Raw genomic sequence first — 23,934 nt, 5'->3', positions numbered from 1 at the left:
TAGCACACTGCTTGTAGTTTTGTAGTTTTGAAGTGATTTTGATAGATGCTTTCATTTGCTCATTATCCATCAAACCCTGTGTAAAATTCCCCACAAAAAGTGTCCTATACCTTAAAAAAAAAAAAAAAAAAAAAGAAAAAGCATCTTTGTCACCCTACCTTTTAGTGGACAGGATGAGAAGCCCGTTGTCTGCCGTTAACACTTGTAAATCAAAGAATTTCACTCATGCACGGTGGTGTTGGCATTACAAAACTTCTGTGGAGCCACCTGTGCTCATCATTTGTGTAAGCGCTGCTCGGACCAGAGCATGACTTACAATTAGCACCAGCTGCCTGAAAGCCAGCAATCTTTAAAGATGTTTCATTCCTATTGTGGAATTTTGGCTTTAGGAAGAGTTGTTTTAAACAAGAATACAAACATTGTACGAAAGACAAGCTACCATGAACGAAAAAGTTGTCGGATTTATTAGAAAAGGGGCCGTGGATATAAAGATGTTTACCCTCATCTCCACCTCATTTTAGGTCTTATTGTAAGTTTCATTTTTTCATACCAAATAGCAATTTTTCATTAGAAATTAATTTAGCATCTAGAAATGTGCATCATCTAGGTATATATACGAGTAGGCAGATGCAAAACAAGTATTCCAACTAGTTTCACTGAATGAACGAAGAAGTTTCATTATACATGTTGATAAAAATAACTGTGCTCTAAATTGCAGTATATGAAATCAATTGGAAGCAATCTGGATATTGACTGGAAAGTAGGCACAGGTGTCCTAGCAATTTTACTGTCAAACACTGGTTTTCACATTAAATCTGAGTAGTGACAAAAATTAGTGGTTACTGTACATCTGATGGAAGTGCAACAGAATACATGCCCTAAAACTGGGGAGTTGAACATTTCTACAGCCTTCGGAGTTTAAAAAGAAAAAAAAAAAAAGATTTAGGTATGTGCCAATGGCAGCATCAGAGACAATTTTCAAGCTTCCTGCATGCCCCCCGAATCTGCTCCCCACTTTGATGCTGGGGCAAGACCTCAGTACACAGCAGGCTACAAAGGAGCCACATTCTCTCCAACCATGCCCTTGAAGGGCCAAGAACCAGGACTTGTGAACCTCAGCCCCGCAGCCTCGATCTTCATCTCCACCCTTCTACCTCTGTTTTGGATCAGGCCCTTGAGGCTAAAGGATGTTCCTGCTGCTCAGGCAGCAGAGGTTGCAGCAGAGGAAGACGGAGCAAAGCAACCCTACACTGCAAAGGAGTCTTGCAATCGATATTTTAATAGAAATGAACAACCTGCAACCCAAAATCCTAGCAAAGAACTGGGAAGAGAGGTAAGGGCTGCTCCCCAAATTGTCCCCAGTCAGGATCCAGGAGAGCAGCTATGGCAAACAGCATGTTGTTACAACTCGAGACAGATGGAAATGTGCTTACTTGTCAAAGCTGTTATCCCCCAAGAGGAAAGAAATTATGTTGTCTTGAACACGCTGTGGGTAACAGACAGGGAAAGGTCCAGAAATAGAAAGCAACTAATAAGATTAGGTTTTGGAATATGAAATGAAAGCTGTCTTTTGCACAGAAAGGGGGTGTTTCTTCTTAGCAGATAAAGAAGTAGGACTTTTTTTAGTCACAATGGTATGAGCATTGCAATAGGCACGCACTGTCCTGATGAAGACTTAACCTATTACCTATAAATTACAGAAGTTTGTTATACAGTATTATCAACAGGATAATTTCTGTGATTGAGGAGTTTACACATTCTGGTCTATATAAAATACTGAATAATATGACATACTGAGCTTTAAAGAACTTCTGAATCCTAACTACAGTACAACCAGCTCGTGAATGTTGATTTTTTGTTTTTTAAATTTTCGGTACTAACAGTAATCTGAGTCTAGCTTTGAAAAAAGTGCAGAATTTTCTTCATCAGCCAGTGATTCCTTCAAGGTCCATTTAATGATGAACTAGATCTTTTATTTCAAAGCACATTTCACAATAAAGCTTAAGAAGAAAACGAACTTCCAATTTCAACAGCAATATGTGTTTCTAGTACTGCTCATTTCTTTCCATTGAAGTAAGCCCACTCTAATACCACACTTTTGTTCTTCCTCTACTGAATCTACATCAGAAAACAGATGCTAATTGCATCTTTTCCATTAAGGCAGAGGATGATACACAAACAGAAAGCTGTTTTGCCCTATGGGTGCTAAGATTAAAAAAAAATAAAACTCTATTTTTAAAACGTTGATTTACTTTTAGCGAATTCTTGAAGTCTCCACCTTCCATTATGTATCGGGTCTGACTGAGATGGAGTTAATTTTCCCCAGAGCAGCCCTCACAGCGCTGTGCTTTGTATTGGCAGCTGGAAAGGTGTTGGTAACACACCAGTGTTTCGGCTGCTGCTGAGCAGGGCTGGCACAGCATCAAGGCTCTCTCCAAAATCCCCCCTCACCAGTAGGCTGGGAGCGGGCAAGGTTTTGGGAGGGTGACATAGCTGGGACAACTGACCCAAACTGGCCAAAGGGATATTCCGTACCATACTGACGTCTGCTGAGCAATAAAAGCTAAGAGAAAGGCGGGGGGGTGCATGCATTCATTATTAGGAAGTTTGTCTTCCCGAGCAACTGCTACACATACTGAAGCCCGGCTTCCCGGGAAGTGGTTGGACATCGCCTGCTCATGGGAAGTAGAGAATAAATCTTTTGTTTTCCTTCACCTCCATGTGCAACTTTTGCTTTTGCTTTATTAAATTGTCATTATCTTGACCCACAAGGTTTTTTCCACCTTATTTTCTCCCAACCCTGTCCTGCTGAGGTGGAGAATGGTAGAGCGGCTTGGTGGGCACCTGGTATGCAGCCAAGGTCAACACACCACACATTAGGAGAAAAAAATATTGCAATTAACATAAAATTACCATGATTATTCCATTTTAACATTTATTCTTGCATAGAAAGCCAAATAGCCAGAGACATCCGTTTCAGACAAGTTATGACATCAGCAGCACCCATTATTCTACAGAAACCACATTTAAGTGTAACTGGAAAAGGAAGCCTCAAAATGCTTCTGTATGCATTAAAACAATTTTAAAATCCTTTTAGTTATTCTGTTCCGAGTCCTTAGAAATGGTGATTTTTTTATTAGGTTTGGTAGCCTCATCCATCAGTTCCTTCAGCTGCCCAATCTGTTCATCACGGAAGTCATTAAGTTTTTCTTCTGTGAGCTGGATTCCATACACAGTCTTTTCTCTCAAGTTTTGTTTGTCCTCATTAATTTGTTGCTGTATCAGTGCTGCATAGTTCTAATGAGGAAGGAATACAAAGGTCACAAAAACGACAAATGCAGGATTCAGGTCAACCTTTTTTAATGCCATTTTACCGTAATAACATACTCTTACTCAACCTTCTACAACAGTCTATTAACCAACACCAAACGACAAAAAAAATATACTTTTTATAAGAAAGAAAAAGTTATTAAGACATTTCTAGTATCTACGGTCAGTTTTAAGTAGATAGTTTAAAATGCATATCATATATGTACAGATTAATTTAATTCTGTCATCTCATGTACTACCACTGAAAACAAAACAAAATTTAATTATAGATCAGATACATCTACATAGTTTTAACTATTAGAACACATGTTTTCTATCTACCAGGCTATCAATAGGATTCACTTTGTAAACTTATAAATCTGGAAAAGTATTATTCTTGAAGATATGTGTTAGAAAAAGCGATCTATAATTATACAATGTCCTTAAGCCTTTCTGCCTAACCACTCTCTGCATTTCTGGGAACTAATAAGGTCGTTTGCATCCAGCCCTGGACTGCTCCAAAGGTGGTAGGAATTCAGCAACTGAGAGACTTCTGTCGCTCCATCAGCTTTGGAAGAAATTAGATATCGAAATTAAAAGTTAGGGGAGAATAAGAAGGACAGATACCTGCACATTGCATACTCATTCCCTAAAGGAAAAAAAAAGGATAACCACTTTTCTGTACTGTTTTGAACATAAGTAAATTTGTTATGACTTACTTTCAATCCTGTTCTAAGAGAAAGCATTTGGACCACGTTTACTTAAATAACAGCACTTACATCAGTGGACAGGCAAAACGGTCGGTATGTTTTACATCAATACCAGGCTGGGGACCATTATAAAAGCAAAACTTTCTCAAGGGCAGAAATGGAAGTGGCCAACAGGTCACAGCAGCAATGTGAGCATAGTTGGAAAATCGCTTTCTCACCACTTTGGAGCAACCTTTGACCTTTACGACTTCTCTGAACTACACCACTTGAAAGTTTTGCAAATTTAATTCGGCTACCGGTGGTACCGCTGACACGGCTGTGTTCAAAGCCCATCCAGGGGCTCCTGTGCACTCCCCGTCCCCCTCTGCCCAGCACCTGCCTCGCTGCAGCCGCTCTCAAAGAAGTTGCGATGAGCAAATTTGTCAAAAGCCTCATGGCGTGCGTACTCACTGAAGTCACTGAACCTATTCGCATGTTTAAAAGTTAAGCCCACATTCAAGCACTGGGCTGGAAGGGAGTCTGAACTTTTATTGTTCCTACAAGGAACTTAAAAACAAACTCCACAATTAAGAAATCAATTTCAAAGCTTAATTTTTATTTGAAAAAATACAGGTTTCCTTCCTATTTTAGTAAGGTATCCTTTAAAGTATCCTTAAAGTTTCAGTTGCAGCTCTGAATATAGTATGAGAAATTGAACTAAAAAACCCATTCTGAATAAATAAGAATGATGACTGTGTTACGTGATAACATCTTTTTTTTTTTTTTAAATAAAGGATTAAATACCATGAGTATTCAAAAGCATGGGATTTTGGCAATGAGATATAAGCATTATTTTAATTTCAAATTTTCAGCTGGAAGGAGCCTCATTATGGAATACTGAATTGTTAATCCAATTACCAGCAAAGTTACTAAAGCCACTGCTTCAGCTGTACGTCTAATAATTCCAGAGAAGTGGGCGAGAAGGAAGAATGTTATTCATGAGTATGTGATAAATTTCAAAATGACGTTTACTAACACAAATACACTACATTGTTTATAGACCATGCCAAGTCTCACTAAAGTCAGCAGGATCTTACCAGTCCTGCTGCAAAGCTTAATTCATGGCTATTTAAAGAAAATACATAGATAAAACAAACCCAGCCAACAAAGGCAAGTTTATATTAATACAGACTCTGAACTAAACTGATTCCTCATCTCTTTTAGAGAGATCTGTAGCAACAGAACTTTGCATTAAAGTTACCTAATAAGAAAAATAACGATTTTTATAATACCAAGATTCTTCCCCACATCACCTCTCCCTTTTTTACATTAAATATGCATTCAGGAACAGTGACACTACTGTCAATCCCTGCAGTAACTCTACACCTCAGTGGTATTGCCTTATGGTAGAGTTGGTCCAAGGTTTAGGAGGAACTAAACACAGTTTTTTCCCAATGACTGAACAATAGACAAGAGGAAAAGGGATAATGGGTTAAAAACTCTTCAACTTTGTGATTTACAGAACTTCTCATCAAGGCAGACGGACAAATGCGACCTCTGAAGCAAACAGCAGACCAGTAGCACACTGACATCTTGCGTAACTACTATTCCACCTAATTCTATCTTCAAATTTCTACACAGAACAGTCCACTCAGTACTGACTCTGGACTCCAAAGAAAGAAATTCTCATTCTACCAAACAAAAACATTCACAGCATATAATTCAGAAATAATAGCGAAAGCAAGCAACGTGAAACTCTCCATGTCTTATCAAGAGACCTAAGTGTACAAACCCCGAGAACCCCTCCGTGAGATGTCCTACCACTGCAGGTTCCTCTATGGGACAAAATACCTCCCCACCGCTGTTGATCAACCACCTGGGAGCAGGTTGGGGCTACTGCTGCAGGCATGGGCTACGGTACCTAGAAATAACTGAAGTCCATTTTAAAGACTAGTTACAATTTTACAAACTTTGTTAACTAGAAGATCATCTTTCCCCAAAATATCAAATTAATTACTGGTAAAGAGTCTGCAATATTTTTTATTCTTTTTTAATCAAGTCATCACCTTTCACAAAGCATCAGCTTTAGAGAATTAAGATCTCAGAGCAGTGGTCCCCAACAAAGCCACAACGCCCACTCTCACGGATGCCCCCCATCCAGACAACACAGCGATGGACTGTATTTCCCCAGTCCTTGATGCCAGGTGTTCCACTTTACAGCATTCCGTGCTCCCATCTGGACATGTCACCACTGGCTCTTTCTCCCCTCACTCATTTTCTAGCTGAACAAATGTTTTGTACATGCCAGAAAGCCTCAATAGTTGTGGGTTCACATCGATTTATAGCGTGAACAAAAATTCAAAATTGGACCCTGAAAACATGCTGGGTTTTGGCTGGCTCATGACAGAAAATTGAACTTTCTCACCTCGTCTTACCAAAAGGCAGTGATGCACCAAAGAAAACATGTTTCAGCCTTTACGAAAGCGCTGGGAAAAGACCAAATATATGGCATATCCCATTTTCTCCGCCTGTGATGCCAGATGAGGAATGAACAAAGCCTGGGGTATTTAAATGTTTAACACATTACTGTTCCCTCAAAAATTCATACTGTTATTCCATGATCAGTGATTTGTGGAAAGGTACTACATAATTTGCTGGTACATAGTTCTGTAATGTAAGATTCTATACAGAAAATGCACCATTTTGCTACCTGCACACGAAATTTAATATGTTGAACTCCAAAGTTCAGTAATAGGTTAAAAAGCATAATGGGGGGGGGGGGGGGGGGGGGGGAAACACCACCCAAACGACCAAACAAAACAAGTTAACATTTGTTCTTTCAATAATATACCTCTGGCCATGAAATATGATGATCAAAGTCCCTCTCAGGCAATAAGGAGGAGCAGCATGTTTGCGTATGCTCTAGTTTGCAGTAGAACTTAACAGACACAGAACTTAACTATTTATGACTGCCATCTTCCCTACCAGCAGAACGTTTCAGTTCAAACCCCTGACTTAGCTTTCCCAAACAAGGAAAATTACTTTGCTTCTGCCTTTCATTTTATTTTACATATAACTACGTCTTCCAAATGTAACAAAACTCCTTTTTCAGTCATGACACAAATCCCTGGTGGATACTTCAAGGGCATCTTATTCCAATTACAGTTTGCATTCTGCTCACAGAAACCAGCAACAGGGGACACGAAACGGGAGACAAGCAAACCTGCACCCTCGCAGAGCCAGGCTCAGCATACACAAGGCTGGCAGAGGCACACAGGCGCTCTCCTGCCTTGCATGGATGGTCAAGTGTGACAGGTCAGGCAGGGACAACCTCTGCACCTCTGGGGTTTTTTTGGGTTGGTTGGTTTGCTCTTTGCAAGTAGCTCTTCGTGCAATGATCCACTGCCTGCCCCAGCTGTACATTTTCTAGGCACACACATGAAAAAAAAAAAAAACAAACAAAACCCAAACCAACAGCTGAATGGTAAAAGTCTTTGCCCCCTTGTATACGACTACCACAAAAAGCAAAGAGGATCAGAATCAAGCCCAAGTCAAGACAACCTCTCCTGAGCATTTACTGTCAAAAGATGGCAGATTTATCCTGTATTCAATCCCAGCATGCTGGCCATTCAAATCACAGACACCCTCAGAGTCCCGCTCCTCCCAGCATCCGTCCCAGTCCAAAAGGAGGTGCAGACTGGCCAGGTCCCTGCATTGCCAACTGTACGTGCAACCACAGAGACACCCCAAAACTCTCCGTATCGTCAGTGCAGAGAGGCAGATGCCTCACCTGAATGCCCTGACGAACGCCTTAGACGTGCTGGTTCTGCCCACAGGTCACGTTAGCATCTACAGCACACAAGCCGAATCTACCCAACAGGCTCTCTTAAAATCCTATGACATGATTAAATACTTGAACCTCTAAGTGATTCCTACAAAAAAAAAAAAAAAAAGAAGGTGAGTATTTGCTGTAATCAATAGCCACAGGGTTTTTTTATTTAAATTCATTAACTGAAGCAAAATACACGGTTTTCTTCTACTCTCTGATTCATAAGCATTCACAGAATGCACAAATTCATCAAAAGGGCAAGGGGATGGGTGACATTTGAGGTTTTAAATACCACACATTACAGAAAGGGTGTAAGCTTTGTTTTTTCCAAGTTAAGAAAGGAGTAAATGCAAAAAAAAAAAAGCAAAAGCCACACAACCAAAAGCCCCACTCCCTCTTTGCCAGATATATAGACTCCTACCTGGTCCAGTGCATGCTGACAGACATTTATCTCAGATGCGAATACAAAATGCTGATAGACATTTATGATTTAACTGTAAGATTAAATGGGTTAAGAGCTCATTTGCCCATTTTCACTGGGAAGAACAGTAATCATCATTTCTATTTAATCTGGCATCCTCCTCAACATGTACAATGCTACATTTCGGACAATTGCTCAAAAACAAATCTAAGATTCATTTAGATAGAAAAAGTCAGCATACATATGTCTGTTCACAGTAACTACCTGTATGATTCGCTTGCTTGCTAGATTTTCTCTTAAAAAGAGATCTAAAACGTTAATCTCCCTTAAACAGTTGAAGTATAAGGCCGATGTATTTATCCGTTGCAAAAGACTACCCCCACTTGCAGTCAAATTAATAATACTGATAAACAACAACATTACTGAGGCCAGATCAGAAACAACTACTCTGAGACATGTTAAACAAACAGGGCACAGTCAGGCACTGAAAAACACTATCAAATTATTTTTCCCCAGGGTCACATCAAAAAAACAAGGACAGCCTGACAGGCCACCCTCATCTCCCCGTGGAAGTTAACTTAAAATTGCAGCATTTCAAGTTCTTCTGCTGATACTAGGAGCAAAAATCAAACACATGCTGCGAGGATGGTAGCGCGAAGAAACAACTGTGAACGAACAGCACAGCAAGGAACAACCTGTTCTTGTTATTGTGCAGAGATATGTTGAATTAATTATTTTTCTACAACTGATTTTACTGTATTTTTTACTACAAAACTGGTCGGTCTGTTAAACTAATTGAGTATCATCAAAAGAGGAATTTTTTATAGACGTGATTCTTAAATGGGAGCTATACCTCATGAAATTCCAGAGCATCTTCATATATTTTACCTGAAGCTGTAAGTATAGTTAGAAATGTAGTAACAAACCCAAGAAAATTCTACCACACTTAAGATCAGCTTAATACACAATTTCAGTGGTACTTTCATACACTTGTGTACACGTTAAGCTATAACAAGCTACATTTCACCCTACAAGACAACTTAAAATAGCCCACAAACATTTTTAAAATTGCATAAAATACAATTACTGTAAAATGAATTACCCAATCTGAATCAACACCTATATGAAGTGACACATCCTCTAACAGGAACAATGTATTATCAGACCATTTCAAATCACTTTTGTTTTCGTAAAGGACACACCACAATCGTTTAAAAAAAAAAAGAAGTCAATATACTATAAAGGGTGGTGTGTAAGCCTTTCTCCTGCTTTGGAAAATACCCATCAAATGGTATTTGAATGATACCAGGTAATGACATATGGCTGGCATTATCAGAGCTTCTTACATGGAAAATCCAAATAGTAATTGCTGGGAAAAGGGCAACAGGAGGAGGATGGGAATTTTGCTCTGAGGTACCCAGCACACCAGGGAATCTCTGAGGAATAAAGATGTCCAGCTCCTACTGCAAGTCTTGACAGAAGGTGAAAACACAACTTTCTCTTCTGGAATTTACATCACCTAAGCATACATCATATGCGTAACAGCAAACCAGGGCAACTACTAGTGAGAAGAACTCGCATGAACCTTCAGAGTTTTCTTAACATTTACGGGTCCTACAAAAGCTTGAATGATGCAGGACAAGTCGTTACTGCTGGGTGGCTCTGCAAAAAAAAAAATTATTAACTGTAGTGTGAGTATGAGAGGGAAATCTCGAAGATTATTCTCTCAGCTTTCCAAAAACACTATAGGACTTTATGTGTGACCCTGGAAAACACCAACATCCAGAGATATGAGGCCAAACTTTTCATTCACGGATGCTCCAGCTCTGGTGCAGCAGCCAATGCTCGCATTCTGAGGCAACAGTCAGGCCTCTAAAACAGCATCGTGCTCCAGTTAAATAAAGCATGAGAAACAAACTCATCTTCATAAAAATAGGGTTAATCTGTAAAAAAAAAAAAAAAAAAAAAAATCAACAAGCTTATTTATCATAGAAATCAGTGGTTTTTCTCATGTTTTCTTGTTCTAGCATCTCCTTCATTACCAATACCATAGCACAGAATCCATCAACAAGATGCTTAATACCTACTAAGAGACAGAGAGTTGTGCAAGGTAACAGTGAGTTTTCTGGTTTCGAAACCAGGGAGATTTTCCCAGCACGGAGATGTTAAAGAAAGCCACAGCACGGCCCTTCAACAGGGTGGTTTGGGCTAAGGTAGCCACAGCTGCGATGTCAGAGACCAGACACGGCGCCTATCTTGATGTATCGCTAAAATAATATTCTAATCCTCCTCTCATTCACACACAAACCTCTGTCACTCAAACTAAACACACTGTAAACTCAAGCTGTTTGGCTTGAGTGAAGCACCACGGTTGCTAACGGATGGGATACCAGCGACTATGCTATAGGCTACAGATGTAATTAGCTGTTCTGTTGCATGATTTATTTATATTTCATGAGAGCAATTTGGTTATAAATGCCGCTGTTCTGAGATCTGTTTACCACCTTCTGACAGCTCTTAGACATAAAGAATAAGACACCTTAAACAAGCTGAAAAATCTGCTATTTCTTTTTCATTTCAAATTCCAGCCACCCTTGACATTTTCTGTTAGTAACAGAAGAGTTCAGTTAAGCAGATGTTAGGATGTAACATTAAATAGGTATGTTTTACTCAGAGGTTTGCTATGTATAAAAGCATGAACAGTTAAAAAAATGCACTGAGTAGCTTATATGACCAGTCATAAGAACACTAGGTTGAAACTTTAAGCACACATAAGTAAGAGTCGAAAGTGTATCAGAAAGAGTGCCTTATTTTTATTGAAGCTGAAACACTATTATTTTTTTTTAAGAAAAAAAAAGCACTCTTCTCAGAAATTAAAGGAAAGCACATTTTCATACATATTTCTGAAAAATTCAGACTATGTGAGAAAAAAAATTTTTTTAAAGCATTTTTTTCTAATTCAGCAACAGTGCAAAATGCATTCCTCCCAGGATATGACCCCTGTTCTTCCCTTGTGCATCGCTACCTCTTGAGCAGGGGAAAAAAAGTCCCAGAGCGGGGCTAAACCAGAGTAGGCAACTCATGGCCACTGTCCCTGTGCCTCTTCTGATGCGGCCACTACAATGGCACTCCAGAAAGGGAAGGAAAAATGAGGACTGCAGAGCAGCAGATAAACAGAGTCCGTTTAAGCACAAATGGAAAACACAAAAAGTACAAAAATAGTTTGCCACAAGTCAAACTGGCTCCTCAAGCACCCTTCAAGATCACAAATCCGGAGAACCCATCTCACTATGGAATGGAATACATGTCCTATCCCCGAAGAAAAACACTGCAGGTGAAATAAAACCCTCCCTTTTCTAACAAATATATCAAATTGTAATTACGGAGGTGCTCTAAAAGCAAGTTGTGTGAAGAGCAAGCAGCTAGGGTAAGCTATTTTGTATTTCGGTCCATTATTAGACGGAGAGATTTGCAGAGGCCATTTCAAGCCAAGAGAGGATAGCCTAGCACTTGCGATGGGATTGTCCATATCTAAATGCTACACGTCTAAGTGAAGCTAGAGACGCAGGTTGTCTTTGTGCTGAGCGTCAGAGAGAGACACTTCTGTCTTAGACATGACGTGATGACTGAATACAGGGTCCTCCAGAGATGTGAGTCTCATCACTGTGAAAGAAACTACATCTCTCTCTCGCTGGCTGTAGGTGACTGGCTTCAATCAACTTCTTCCTTTCTTACGGTAAAAGGAAAGTTTCAATTAGTTGTTTTGTTTCGCTGTTTTTAATTACAAAAGGCAACAAAAGTACCATTTCTCTTTTAATGAATCTACAATTCCTCCCCTGGAGTTTGTTTTCTCTTTGGGTAACCCTGCTGAAGTCAGACTGAGCAACATCCTGACGTGAAACACACGAAGGGAAAAAAAAACCTGCAGTTCCTTTTTATCCTTAGAAAACTTTGAATTACATGTATTTTAATTTCTGAGGACAAAAGACCATGTCACCATTTCTAATTACAACACACAGAGGTAAAACAGATTTCTCCAGGACAAAGTCACTGGGTCATAAAAATGGGAACAACCAGAAAACTTCAAAGTTTTCTAAAAGTTGATCTGAAAGGAAAAGCCACAAGAACTTTAACAGTATCATGGTTTTTTCCAGGAGATTCAGGAAGACTGCTAGAATACGCAATTATCAACCAAATTTCAGGGTAGCGATCACAGTAACACAATGATGCACACACTACTACTACACAGAACTGTTACCGTGTAAGGGGTTTGGGTTTTTGGTGACTTGCTTGTTTGCACTTTGGGAGGAGAGAATAAAAAATTGTTCAGCTAAAATGGAGCCAGGTAATACAATTATGTAATACTTAGTAATCAGCACGGAGAATTATTATTTGATCAGGAAGGTATAAATGGACTACTTTTTTTGAACACAGTTTACTAATATTGTTAAACTGGAAGAAATGACATTTATTTAGAGGAATGTGAAAAAAGCTCAAGAACTAACTCAGCTTTGTTTATAGATTAAATAACATGTTATTTTACTGTCCTATTCTCATGTAAGACTTATGAGATCATAATTTGAGGTGAAAGTGGGAAGTTTGTGGCCTGATTGTCAAAGTAACAATGTATCAATGCTATGAAGACCAAAATGGATCACATCGGCATTACAGTACATCAGAGTGACTTTACTGTCATTTGTGGAAAAACAAGCTGTGATTAATTATTTCTTTCTGGATGCACAATACTTAGATCAGTATTGTACATCAGGACCAAAATCTAGGTCACTAAAAGCTTTTTGCACCATCTGATAACAACCATAATCTTTAAGATCCTCTCCATTTATGTTAATAAACTTCATCTCAGGCCTTAAATAGAAAGCTTGAGCTCGTTCTAGGGAAGAAGAAAGGAAAAAAGAAATCATAACATACTTGAAGGAAAAACAACATTTAAGAAAGAAATAAAATTACCAACTAAGATCTGAAAAAGAGAGATCAATCTGAAATGTAGATGCACACAAGAAACGGGGCAGGAGGAAGAGATGGGAGGTATAACGAAAGAGATGGTCACACGAATGGGTTCCAATGGCTCAACAAGATCCTACGATGGTCCTCTTCCCTGGGACAGGCTGTATCATCCAAAGCGTGAGCTTTCTCCACTGAAAAAAAACTTCTTTTATGAAAGAATGAAAAAAAATATTCTCCTCTGAAGTACATATGAGTATTTGAGGGTCTTTTAAATTGGTACTGGAGACAAAATTCTTGGAAGAGAAATATATTTTTTAAAAAAAGATTAGGACTTAATATAGTTAACAATTTAAGAACAAAACATGAAAAATTATTCAGTCTGGACTTTTATCTGTAAAAACTATCACGAAATTACACTGTTTCTAATACCAAACTCTAAGACTACTGTGACTAGACAAATAAGCTACAGACCAGAAAAGTTAAACTTCTTTCAAGAACGTTGTTTCATAATTTCATACAAATCCTAATAAGTCCTCAGCAATTTGAAAGATGGTTATTTCTTGACTCAGTTTCTGTTTTGCTTTGACATTTTATGTTGTGCATGGCAGCTCTTTGGCTAATAAAAAAGTTGTCCTGTGCCCTTTTGTCTACTGCTGATGTTTTGTCTGGCAAATGTTATGTTACAATCTAACAGAAAATTCTAGGTTTTATCACGTGCTGCTAAAGCAGGGCAAGGGAAAAGACTAGAAGTGATAGTATCAGTTTGTTTTTAGGAACTTAACCTCCTCAATGCATTAGTTATATTTTAATATTTCTATTTAAATATTAAGCTAGGAAATCTTGGCAAAGTGCTTCACTGCAGACAATTCCCAGACAAATACTAAGTACAGACATTTTACCTAAAAAAACCTAAAGACTGTTTTAGCAACATAATTACACAACTATAATTAAAGCTGACAATGCAAACATCACTTACAGACTCCCGCACCAATTCTCTAAATAGAGGACAAGCATCTTAAATTTGTGGTTCTTTCTTTCATAAGTATTGCTTCCAGATTTTCAAGGAAGACAATGATTTCACATCTAGATATTCGCAAAAGGAAAATAGAGACTGTTTCCAAGACAACCACATTAGTTTCCAGACTGCTAGAGACTAACCAAGAACATGCAAAAGATTACATATCCCAGATGATGACACTTGAAAGACTTTCCATGCATGTTCTTCTACTCAATTTATACTCAATGAAGCATTTCAAGCATACAGATATATCCAAAAGAGATTCAGTATTCTTATTTTTCCATTACTCATATTCCTACAGGCTCATTAAAGCCAAAACCTTAAACTAATACATTATACAGTAATGAAGAAAACCTCAAGTACAAACAAAAATTTAATCTGCAAATAGGCATCTTGCATTGATTTCACTGATACCACAAATAACCCTTCTGCTGAGGGTACACTGAATTTTTTACTTTAATGGACCTGTAGAAGAATAATGTGCTTGAATGAATTAAGTAAAAAGTCATGGGCAATATTTAATAAGCAGACCAGGAGATCATTACTGTAAAAGTCAGATCTGTCCCTCAGGACAAACAGACAGAAACTTCCCCAGTTTTAAATGAACATATTCTACGTTCCCTGTTCCAATACAATACATGGGACACTAATTTAGCAAAGCAAATTTGGCAGCAGAAAATACTGTCAAAGGCCGATTTTCTTGGCCATTCTTACCACAGTTCCCCTAGTAACACGGGAGGGAGACAAGCCCTACCTGCGTGTTTGTGGAGACGTTTAAAACAGACAAGCAAGAAGTCATTAAAGCTTATCTACCTGCTGCTTCAACATGGCATTAACATTTTGAGGTGTGTTCTTCACAGAGACTGTGAAGGAGATTGGTCATCAATAAAAGAAAGCCCACATACAGGTGGACTCGTATGATTTCAAAAATAATTTAAAAATATTACCACTGGGAAACACAGGTGAGTTCTTATAAGCGTGTTATTTAGATATCCAAGTATGGTGTTCAGTCTGGTACTTCTGATAGTCGTACTTTACAGAAATAACTCAGTGTATTTGACCACAATCATTTGTTTACAATTCAGTCCTTCTTGCTTTTAAATAGCAGCAATAGGGCATCTCTGTGAAAATAAATACATACTGATGTAACTGACATTTTCCTTAAGACAACTAACAACATATTGGTTTATATTTGTAAACTCATTCTATGGAAAGAAGGCTTATTACTGCAATTAACATGTACTTCATAGTACCTAATAAAAGGCAAAAAAAGATTAATTCATTTGTCTCTGTGCTACACCCAGTGCAAATGTTTAAAGTTCTTGTTGCTGCATCAAAAGACGTTCAAGTTTTAGACCAGACATACACTTGGTATACGCATAAACATATCTCTGTCAAATAAAGTTAATAATATATATCGTTTAAAAAGTCTTCCATATCCTCAAAGAAGTAGAAGAAATCACAGCATTTCCTTCTTCTTTAGTTCTATTGCTCTCAAAATTACAACAGAAAGTTCTTTACTCTGTTTTATTTTCCTAAAATATTGTGATATAACATATATGCAGCCAGAAAGTCCTCTGATAGAACGGTGCAGACAAAAAAGGTCAGAGAAATTAGAAGTTCCCATCCTGAACATAATTCTAAAATTGTGTTTTTAGCAGTTTCTTAAGGTCAAAAAACTTTAAAGCCTACAAAACTATGTATCTTACAAAGGGTTTTTAAACTGCAGATTTTTATACAATCTCAGAGCTACTTCAGAAGTAGCCACAGAAGTTAACTGAAGAAAACAAATGTGTCATTGGTATGTTCAAGAGCTGCTATAAAGGAGCGTGCATCTCTACTGACTACATCAGAGCCCCCAAATCTGAAAAACCAAAAAAAAATTCTGTAATCATCTGCAAGTCACTATCTATTTATCCCTTTATCCAATTGCTCTGACATTTAAGAGGATTTTTATAGCATCTGTCACAATACAGCAGGTATGGGCTGGGCTGTCACATAAGACTGGAGGGATTAGGTTGAAAAAAGAAAATTCACTGATCTGCTGAACAAGCTTCAAAATTCAATAAAGTACTGTAGAGACAGCTAATTTGAAAGCACTTCTGAAAAACTCCATAAAATATTCTGTACTGTTCTTGGGGAGATCAAATACATATCAAACTCACGCCTGAACACGTTCTCCTGTAATCTCTCTACAGCAAATACTTCAAAATTAACTCACCTAAATCTTATTCTATTCCTTCTTTTTTGTTTCTGCTATTACAGGAGGTTTTCCAACTATTAAAGGGGGCTTGCTTTGAATTAGCAAATGACAAGGAAAACAGGGTAGGGGAGTAATAAAGGGATGGAAATCAAGTAAGTCAAATAGCTTAGAGTTGTACATACTTCATTTTGAAATGAACACTCAGTTAATAGAAACTTAAGCTCTTGCAACAAAAATCCAGACTGCCTGCTTATTCCTAAAAATTCTCACCCACCTAGAACCTCTCCTTTTTCTCTGTGCAACCACAGGCTGTCTGGTCCCAAGCAAAAATGCATGTGGAACTGAAACAGAAAGTAATTTACCTCAATAATTTAAAGGAAAGCATCTTAAAAAGATGAGCCAGGAAAATACCACAGCAACCTTTCAGAAACACGAACGCACCACATTAAGTTTGGTCAAGCTGGCTTAGCTCTGCACTCTGGCTGCCAACCTCCCAGGTGCTTTCCCAGCTGAGAACCACGGTCTTCAGCTTTGGGTAAAGCATTAACATTTGGAGCGGAAGCAGCCTGCCTGTATAGAAGATATCAAGAATGGAAAGCGCAGCATATTAGTTCTACTTGTATGTCAAACAACCCTGAGATAAACTACCTCTGCTCTGCGCTAAGCGGTACCATTTAATCATTTTGGTATGGTACATCCCACCCGCTCAGATGCTCTCTCCACACTAATACAATGATACTTTGATTATTAGCGTCAATGACAAACTGCTCCACTGTTTGTTTATACTGTATTAAGAAACAAGTCCTTTTTCTACTGTATATGATCAGGAAGAGAAAAGAGTTTTACAAACTGATTATATAGTAAGTTCTAGAAAAAACTCGGCTTGCTGTCCACTGATGATGCGAATAAATAGGTTGCCTCCAGGTTTCTACCAGTCAGAGAATACTAAAACTATTCAAAAGGTTTCATTTATGTTTCAAGACTTTTCAACATTAAGGAATTATCTGAACTTACATTTGCATGGCTTTAAAATGACTCTGGACTTGTCTAAAGCAATGCAATGCCATATGAACAATAACAACTTGAATTATTTCTGAGTTGTTTATATGTCTTAACGACTTTTCCTTGCTAGCCAAGAAACATATGGAAAAGAAAGTCTTGGGTACATCTGCCCACAAGCAGGCAGTTACATGAGAATCAGGATGACTTCTTGTCTCACTCTCCATTCTGCAGGATGGCTTTTAGAGCTACCTAATTAAGGTAAACTCCCCATTAAGCTACTCTGCTTTTTAATGTAGTCACAAGATTCCCTATAGAGTTAGGCCAAAATAGCAAACAGGAAAAATCTCTCAAATAAGTTGCCTGAAGACACCAACAGAACAATCCTGAATAACATTTACATCACGTAGCAGCCAGCAATGCTTCACCTTGAACCGTACTGATGGTAAATTATGGGGTCTTCGTGAGCAGGGGTTTATTTCAGTCTTAAGGGGGGGATGAATATTATGCTTTGCTGTTCTGCAGAATCTTTCATGTGCCTCTGAAAAAAAAAAAAAAAAAAAAAAAAAGGAAAATCATGCTCACTAAATGGGGGAAAAAAAAAAAAATAGTAATCCTCCAAGTAACATCAATCCCATTGCATTTGTGAAGCCACCAGTCCAGGGGAGAGCTTAAACTAGTCAAACTAAAACTGCTTGGTGATGTCGTGAAAACTTCTCCCACTCTCCAGTATCATGAAGATGAAGGTGGTGAGCACGGCACACAGAGGCAGCAGGTCACAGCTCTGAGCACAAGAAGGCACTGGATAGCAAGGGTTCTTCTACCACTGCAGTACATACCCCATTTCTATCACAGAAAAGACGGGCAGATTAGAATAAACAGTTGTTTACACCAAAACCCACTTGTGGGCTGCCCCTAGGGGCTAGACATTGAAGGCATCTGGATGGCTGGTCCACGGGCCATGGCCCAGTATCGCTTCGGTGTCCTGACTGTACTGCGCTTCCCAGCTCACCCCAGCTCCCGGTGCATCTCTGACCCACAGGCACGTGCACTACTGTAAATTCAACCATAAGTTGAGTCCACCTGCTGATATAGTGCAGGACTAGCCTTTACTATTGACTGCTGGCCTAGAAAACCAGAACAAAACATAACTCATCTCCTCTGTGTCAAAACATAACGTTCTAACATGAATTTTTAATTTCTTAAAAGAGGAAAACACTGAAAACAAGACCGTACACCAATGGGAGGGGGGGGATCAATGGGATCATTTGTATTCTACTGTATTTATTTATGAGAAAAATACAACAGATCTCCTCATCTTCAGTGAACTGCTTGCTATATTCACTATGGCAGTGCAAAACATCCTCCTTTGCAGAACCCAGCTTAGTAATGCTTTATTTCATCAGGTGGGTGGAGAATTTCCCTGGGAAAGTTCTGCCACAATTGCTGTCAAAATTATCATACCTATTTGATATACCTTTAGGATCCTATCTTCCCTCAAAACCACTGCCTACAAGCAATCTAATCACAAATGAAAACAAAGCAAAAAGTCCCATTGCTCGTGAAAAAGGAAACCTTTAGCAAGTAATCTGGTAACACGTGCCAGCGATAGATGCATCGCTGTACCAAAAGCTTTAATCAACAAATGGGATATGCTAAATAGTACAAGGGGTCATGAGAACTTCATCTCACACAACAGAAGGGAACATCTGAAGGTGAAAAAAAAGACAATGCCAAACAAAACAAATTAAAAGTGCTCATTCACACTGCAATTAAACCCATTACACACCGTTTCGTGCTTTCTGCTAGACTACTAAATAAATTCCAGTGAAGTACTGTTAGGTATCAATCTAGCTAATGCATCCTAAAATTGTAATGCCATGAAAGACTGGAACTAAGTCTTTTGGATGCCATGGAACTGATTTTCAAAAGAAAGATCTGCACAAACTCATACACTTAATTTATTCCTACCTATACATGTTACCATGCATTAAAAGTGTATATTTGTGTAAATAAGTGCACAAACAGTCCATTAAAACCAATACAATAAAAATTAATAATGATGTAGACAGCATTTGCACCCAGTATACTACTAGTCTCCAACTAACTTCTAACTAACTTCTGTCTCAATGTGAAAATCAGATAAACTAAACCAAAGCATACTGAACATATTGTTGAAATGTCAACACACAGCCAACATCACACCTACATAGTTACATTTATATATAAACTAAACAAATTATTAGGCAAAACACAACTCTGTGATTTACAGTTCTTTGGGACGTATTACTCCTGGATTGAAAACAAGTTATTACATGTACCACAAAGGATATCAGTGTGTGTCAGTGATCACATATTTTCAGAGTACTCAGCACTTGTACTTCAGTCCCATTTAGTTGTGAATGCTGATTTAAATTATGACTTTCTGACTTCTGTCATTGTAATTTTTGAATTTTGAAAAATTTGTTCAAGTTTCGCTTGAACACCAAAAACTTCGTGAATTTTCTCAGCTAGCATTTGAAAACTATACTGTAAGTCAAATCTTTTATCCACATCCTCTACACCAAACAGCAAAAATCAGAAGGATTTGTGACTGGACGAGGCCCTGAGCAACCCGACGTAAGATGGCCTGACTCTCAGTAGGGGGCTGGACCTCCCGAGGTCCCTTCCAGCCACAGTCTTCCAGGCTACCTCTGCTTTATTACTCTACTCATTAAAACGCCGAGATTAGTCCACGTTATATTTTGATGACTATCCCTAAGTAAAAAAAAAAAATATTTAAAACACAAATCTCAGGCTACAGATAAAATCGGACGTTATGTTTTGAGGATTACCAGATTTTTAATTTTTTTATATTTTCCAATACTAAATATATTATACTACAGCAAATGGCTGTTTCCACCCCACCCCCCAAGGCAAATGTATAAAAGCAACTAAAGCAACTACAAATTTCGCTTTAAGACAGACAAGTTCACGTACTTAAGAGATTAGTAGCAGAATATTATGGCCATTCAATATTTAGCTGATTTATTCAAACTGTATCTTTTGCTGAATGCATGCATAAGCTAGTTTCCATCCTATTCTTTTGTAACAAACTCAGAACTTCATTGGCAGCTGTTTCTCAGAAAAGAAACACAAACTGCATTTATTTTCCTTACTAAATTGAACAGTCTTTGAAGCATTAGTTGTACAATATGCAAGTGAAAAAAAGAACAAAAACTCCTTTCCACTTGAAACCAAACACACATTATGCAACAGCAACCAAAAAATATCCAATCAAAACTCATATGCAACACATCTTACAGATACCAGTTCATCCAATTAGGCTCAACACCAACAATAAAGCATAAATTAGAAATGCCCTAATCTACAAACTGGCATTACCCAAAGAGAAACAAAGTTTATTTTCCGTCTGCTTTTCCTTGGGTTGCTGTATAAGATGACAGTAGCTCTAGTTTTTCCAGGGAACTTGGGAGTTCCCCTATATCCATCATTACCCAAGCAAATTTAACCAGGCTTCTTCAGGCTGCTCGTCAGTCATACAACACCCTCTTACAGGCACTGCACACAATAAACTTCACAATGTCACAGTCTTGGCCATTGTGGCCTATGAAATCTTGAACTTGGCCCATGCCATTTCAGAAGTGGGTCAGTAGAAGGGAATGACGAGAAAGTGGGCTTAGCTCACTTATCAGTGCAAAGGGCGAGTATAAACGACAGCTGAAACTATTTTCTCAAGGGGACACTGAAAGGGTTAATATAAGTGAACGATCTCATTGCATTGAAGCAGAAATGAAATTTTAAAGAAATAGGAGAATTCAAATAACATTTTTCAGTTCTAGCATGCAGAGTAACAAGACACATGTCTGGCAATCCCTCCTGGTTAGAAAGACAGCAAGGGTTGGATTTGGGTTTGGGTTTTTTTTTGCTTTCTTTTCCTTCCAGGAATATATTTTCCACTTATTCAGAGCAGAACATTCACAATTGCTGCTGTACAGACACAGTGCCCAGGTTTGAGATGCTATTTCATAAAGGCCTAGTCTCCCCTTACGTTACCAGACCAGAACCAGAATAACATTAAACAATTCAGAACTTGCTCCTTGAAACAGCTCAGATCTGCACACAGGTTCCAGAGATTTGGAGCAGCTTACGTAAATCTAATGACTGAAGAGAATCTGATACTGCAAGAGAAAAAGAATCCAGCAGGAAGCAGCACTTGCACTTGACAGCAGAGGAGTCAGAGCTCTGTCTGCAGTTAATGCCTTAAAACGGTGCCAGGGAATGCTCTGAGAGGCTACCAGACCTCAGCCACCCACCCTGGGAGCTTGGTGCCACGCTCCCTGGCACAGGTTTGGATGAAGGGTAACTAGCTTTCTCCCAGACAACTCCCAGGCCCAGCCAGAGAGCTGGCACAGGTTGTGGACTGCTCCCAGCAGGCATTTTGGATGTGGCCACCCTGCTTTGGGGGGTAAAAGTGTAACAGCAGGGACAGGGGCTGCTCCACTGCCAGCTGCAGAGCAGCCCCAGGTACATCCCATCCAGCCGTACAGACACAGCTCTAGCCCAGCAGTGCTGGGGCCAAACGGTTAAACTGACAGATCCCACCACGCTCTGCAAGAGGTGTCTTCCCAAGTCAAATGCTCATCTCACACACTGCTTGGTTTTGGCTTAGAGTCTCCTCTGTGATGTGCAGTTTTTGTATTAGGATCGTTCTTTCCAAAACCTTATCACTCAGCCTGTGAAGAGTCCGGGTGGCGGAATACACAATCTGAAAGGGACAGGATTTAGCAGTATGTTATAATAGGTTATCAAGCAGAATTAATAAAAAGGTTTGCTTCGATGCAAACGGGTAAATGCTTAAGTTCTTCTACCACAAAATTCAGACTCCCTTCCCTTAACCAAGTGCTCTAATACATGTATGACTTTACCTTTATAATTCAGTAAAAGAGTTGAAAGGGACATCATCTTCTCCTACAGCAAGCTCTCCACACTTCCTAGCAAGGTAAGCAATAGCTAGAGATTGCTGAGCACATTAATCCTTACTATTTTCTTCCTAACTACTGGTACCGCAATGCCTCAACTTAATTCCAGTTAAAAATCCACTATTTTCTTTTTTCTGTTTTCCTTGTCTTTTCTTATCTAGTTTCATGTCTCATCCCTAAGTGTCACTTATGAGTAGTTTAGATAAAAGCTACTGTCTAAAACTGTGCTGTGTTGAATACAACAGCAACAAAAAGTATTTATTTACTTCCTTAAGCAAGACACAAATTGGTCTTCTATTTGAAAATTTTCAATTCTACTTAGTAAATAAACAAAAAATGCATACCATACCAAGTACTCCTTATATTTTACTGTACGTATTTATTTTATAAACAGAATAAACACATTCCAAGTACCAGTGACAAAATGGCAACAAAATTCCTCAAGTTTGTTCTCTGTAGAATATCTTGCAAAAAATAGGCGGTGGTCTTCAAAAATGCCAGTCACTGTGAAATCAAGCACACTTCCAATAACAGAGTTTGAAAGTTCAATGTATGTCAATTTAGCAAAGTGAAAACAAAACAGCAAGAAACCTATAAAGTATTTCACAGACCCCCTGCAGACTTCTGTCTTTGTTTCAGCCAGCAGCGTCACAAACTGCAGCATGTTGGAAAGCTGATTATTTTGTCCAACATACTTTGTTCTAAAAGAACAGCAATTTCAAGATTGTTTTCTTTCTTACTAACCTAAAAGCTCTTCAGACGGATCTCAGTTTCCTTCGGGAACTATTCCATAATCCGGGCAGACAACATCTCGTTACACTTAATTTTACTCCTTCGAATTTCACTGGCTACCCCTCTACTGGCATCACCACTGAACTGGCCACCTTCCAACCTAAAGGAATCATCAACGTTCTCAATGACAGACAATTCTGCCAGCGTGAACAGAGGTAAAAAAGGGGAAAATTTTCCAATTTTTTGTCACTGATGCTGCCAATCAGGTTGCCGTGACTCAATCACAACTGTGCTACTGTCCATTGAGAAGACCGTCTCGCACATCTGCAGTTTCAGAAGAACTCACTGAAATCATCTTATGATTTCAACATGCTTTGCTGCAGGTCATAACCATTAAATACTCAATGAAGTAGATTGTGCCAAACGCCTGAAATACACCATATACATAGAATGTGTATCTATCTATCTATCTATATATATATATATACAGAAAAACAAAACAAAACAAAAAAAACAATCCTAAAGGGTTGGAAGTAGTTAACATCTAGGAAATTGAGTTTGTGAAACACCTGTTAACACTGGATAGTTGATACTAGTCAATGCTTCAGAAAATGTCCTTAGGAGAAGCAAGTTTGTTGTAATGTCAAATGAAGTCAGAAAAACTTTTTCCTGAAAGTGATATGAATAACACGAAATGCAGACTACAAGATTTCCTAGGAAGAGCTGATGAATATAAGAGCAAGATCCAGAACCCTGAATAATTCCATATTACCCTTTATGAAAAAAG

At 38.6% G+C, this 23,934-nt stretch overlaps 1 protein-coding gene across 2 annotated transcripts in view; it reads right to left on the bottom strand.

Moving 5' to 3' along the window:
- Positions 1 to 1,936: 1,936 nt before the first annotated feature.
- The window catches only part of SDHAF3 (succinate dehydrogenase complex assembly factor 3), a 35,337-nt gene continuing 13,339 nt past the window's right edge, over positions 1,937 to 23,934 (bottom strand). Inside the window, exon 2 of one of the 2 annotated variants that reach the window (XM_074574730.1) lies at positions 1,937 to 3,297. In XM_074574730.1, the coding sequence (XP_074430831.1) occupies positions 3,094 to 3,297 (204 nt within the window). In that variant the 3' untranslated portion in view covers positions 1,937 to 3,093. Of the gene's footprint in view, positions 3,298 to 10,054; positions 10,192 to 23,934 lie in introns of those variants that run through there. The other variant, XR_012585474.1, reaches the window with a different exon arrangement.

The sequence above is a fragment of the Larus michahellis genome, chromosome 2 (assembly GCF_964199755.1).
Source record: "Larus michahellis chromosome 2, bLarMic1.1, whole genome shotgun sequence".
Taxonomy (NCBI): domain Eukaryota; kingdom Metazoa; phylum Chordata; class Aves; order Charadriiformes; family Laridae; genus Larus; species Larus michahellis.
Note: the sequence above shows the minus strand (reverse complement) of the source record. Positions and strands in the feature narration are given on the sequence as shown.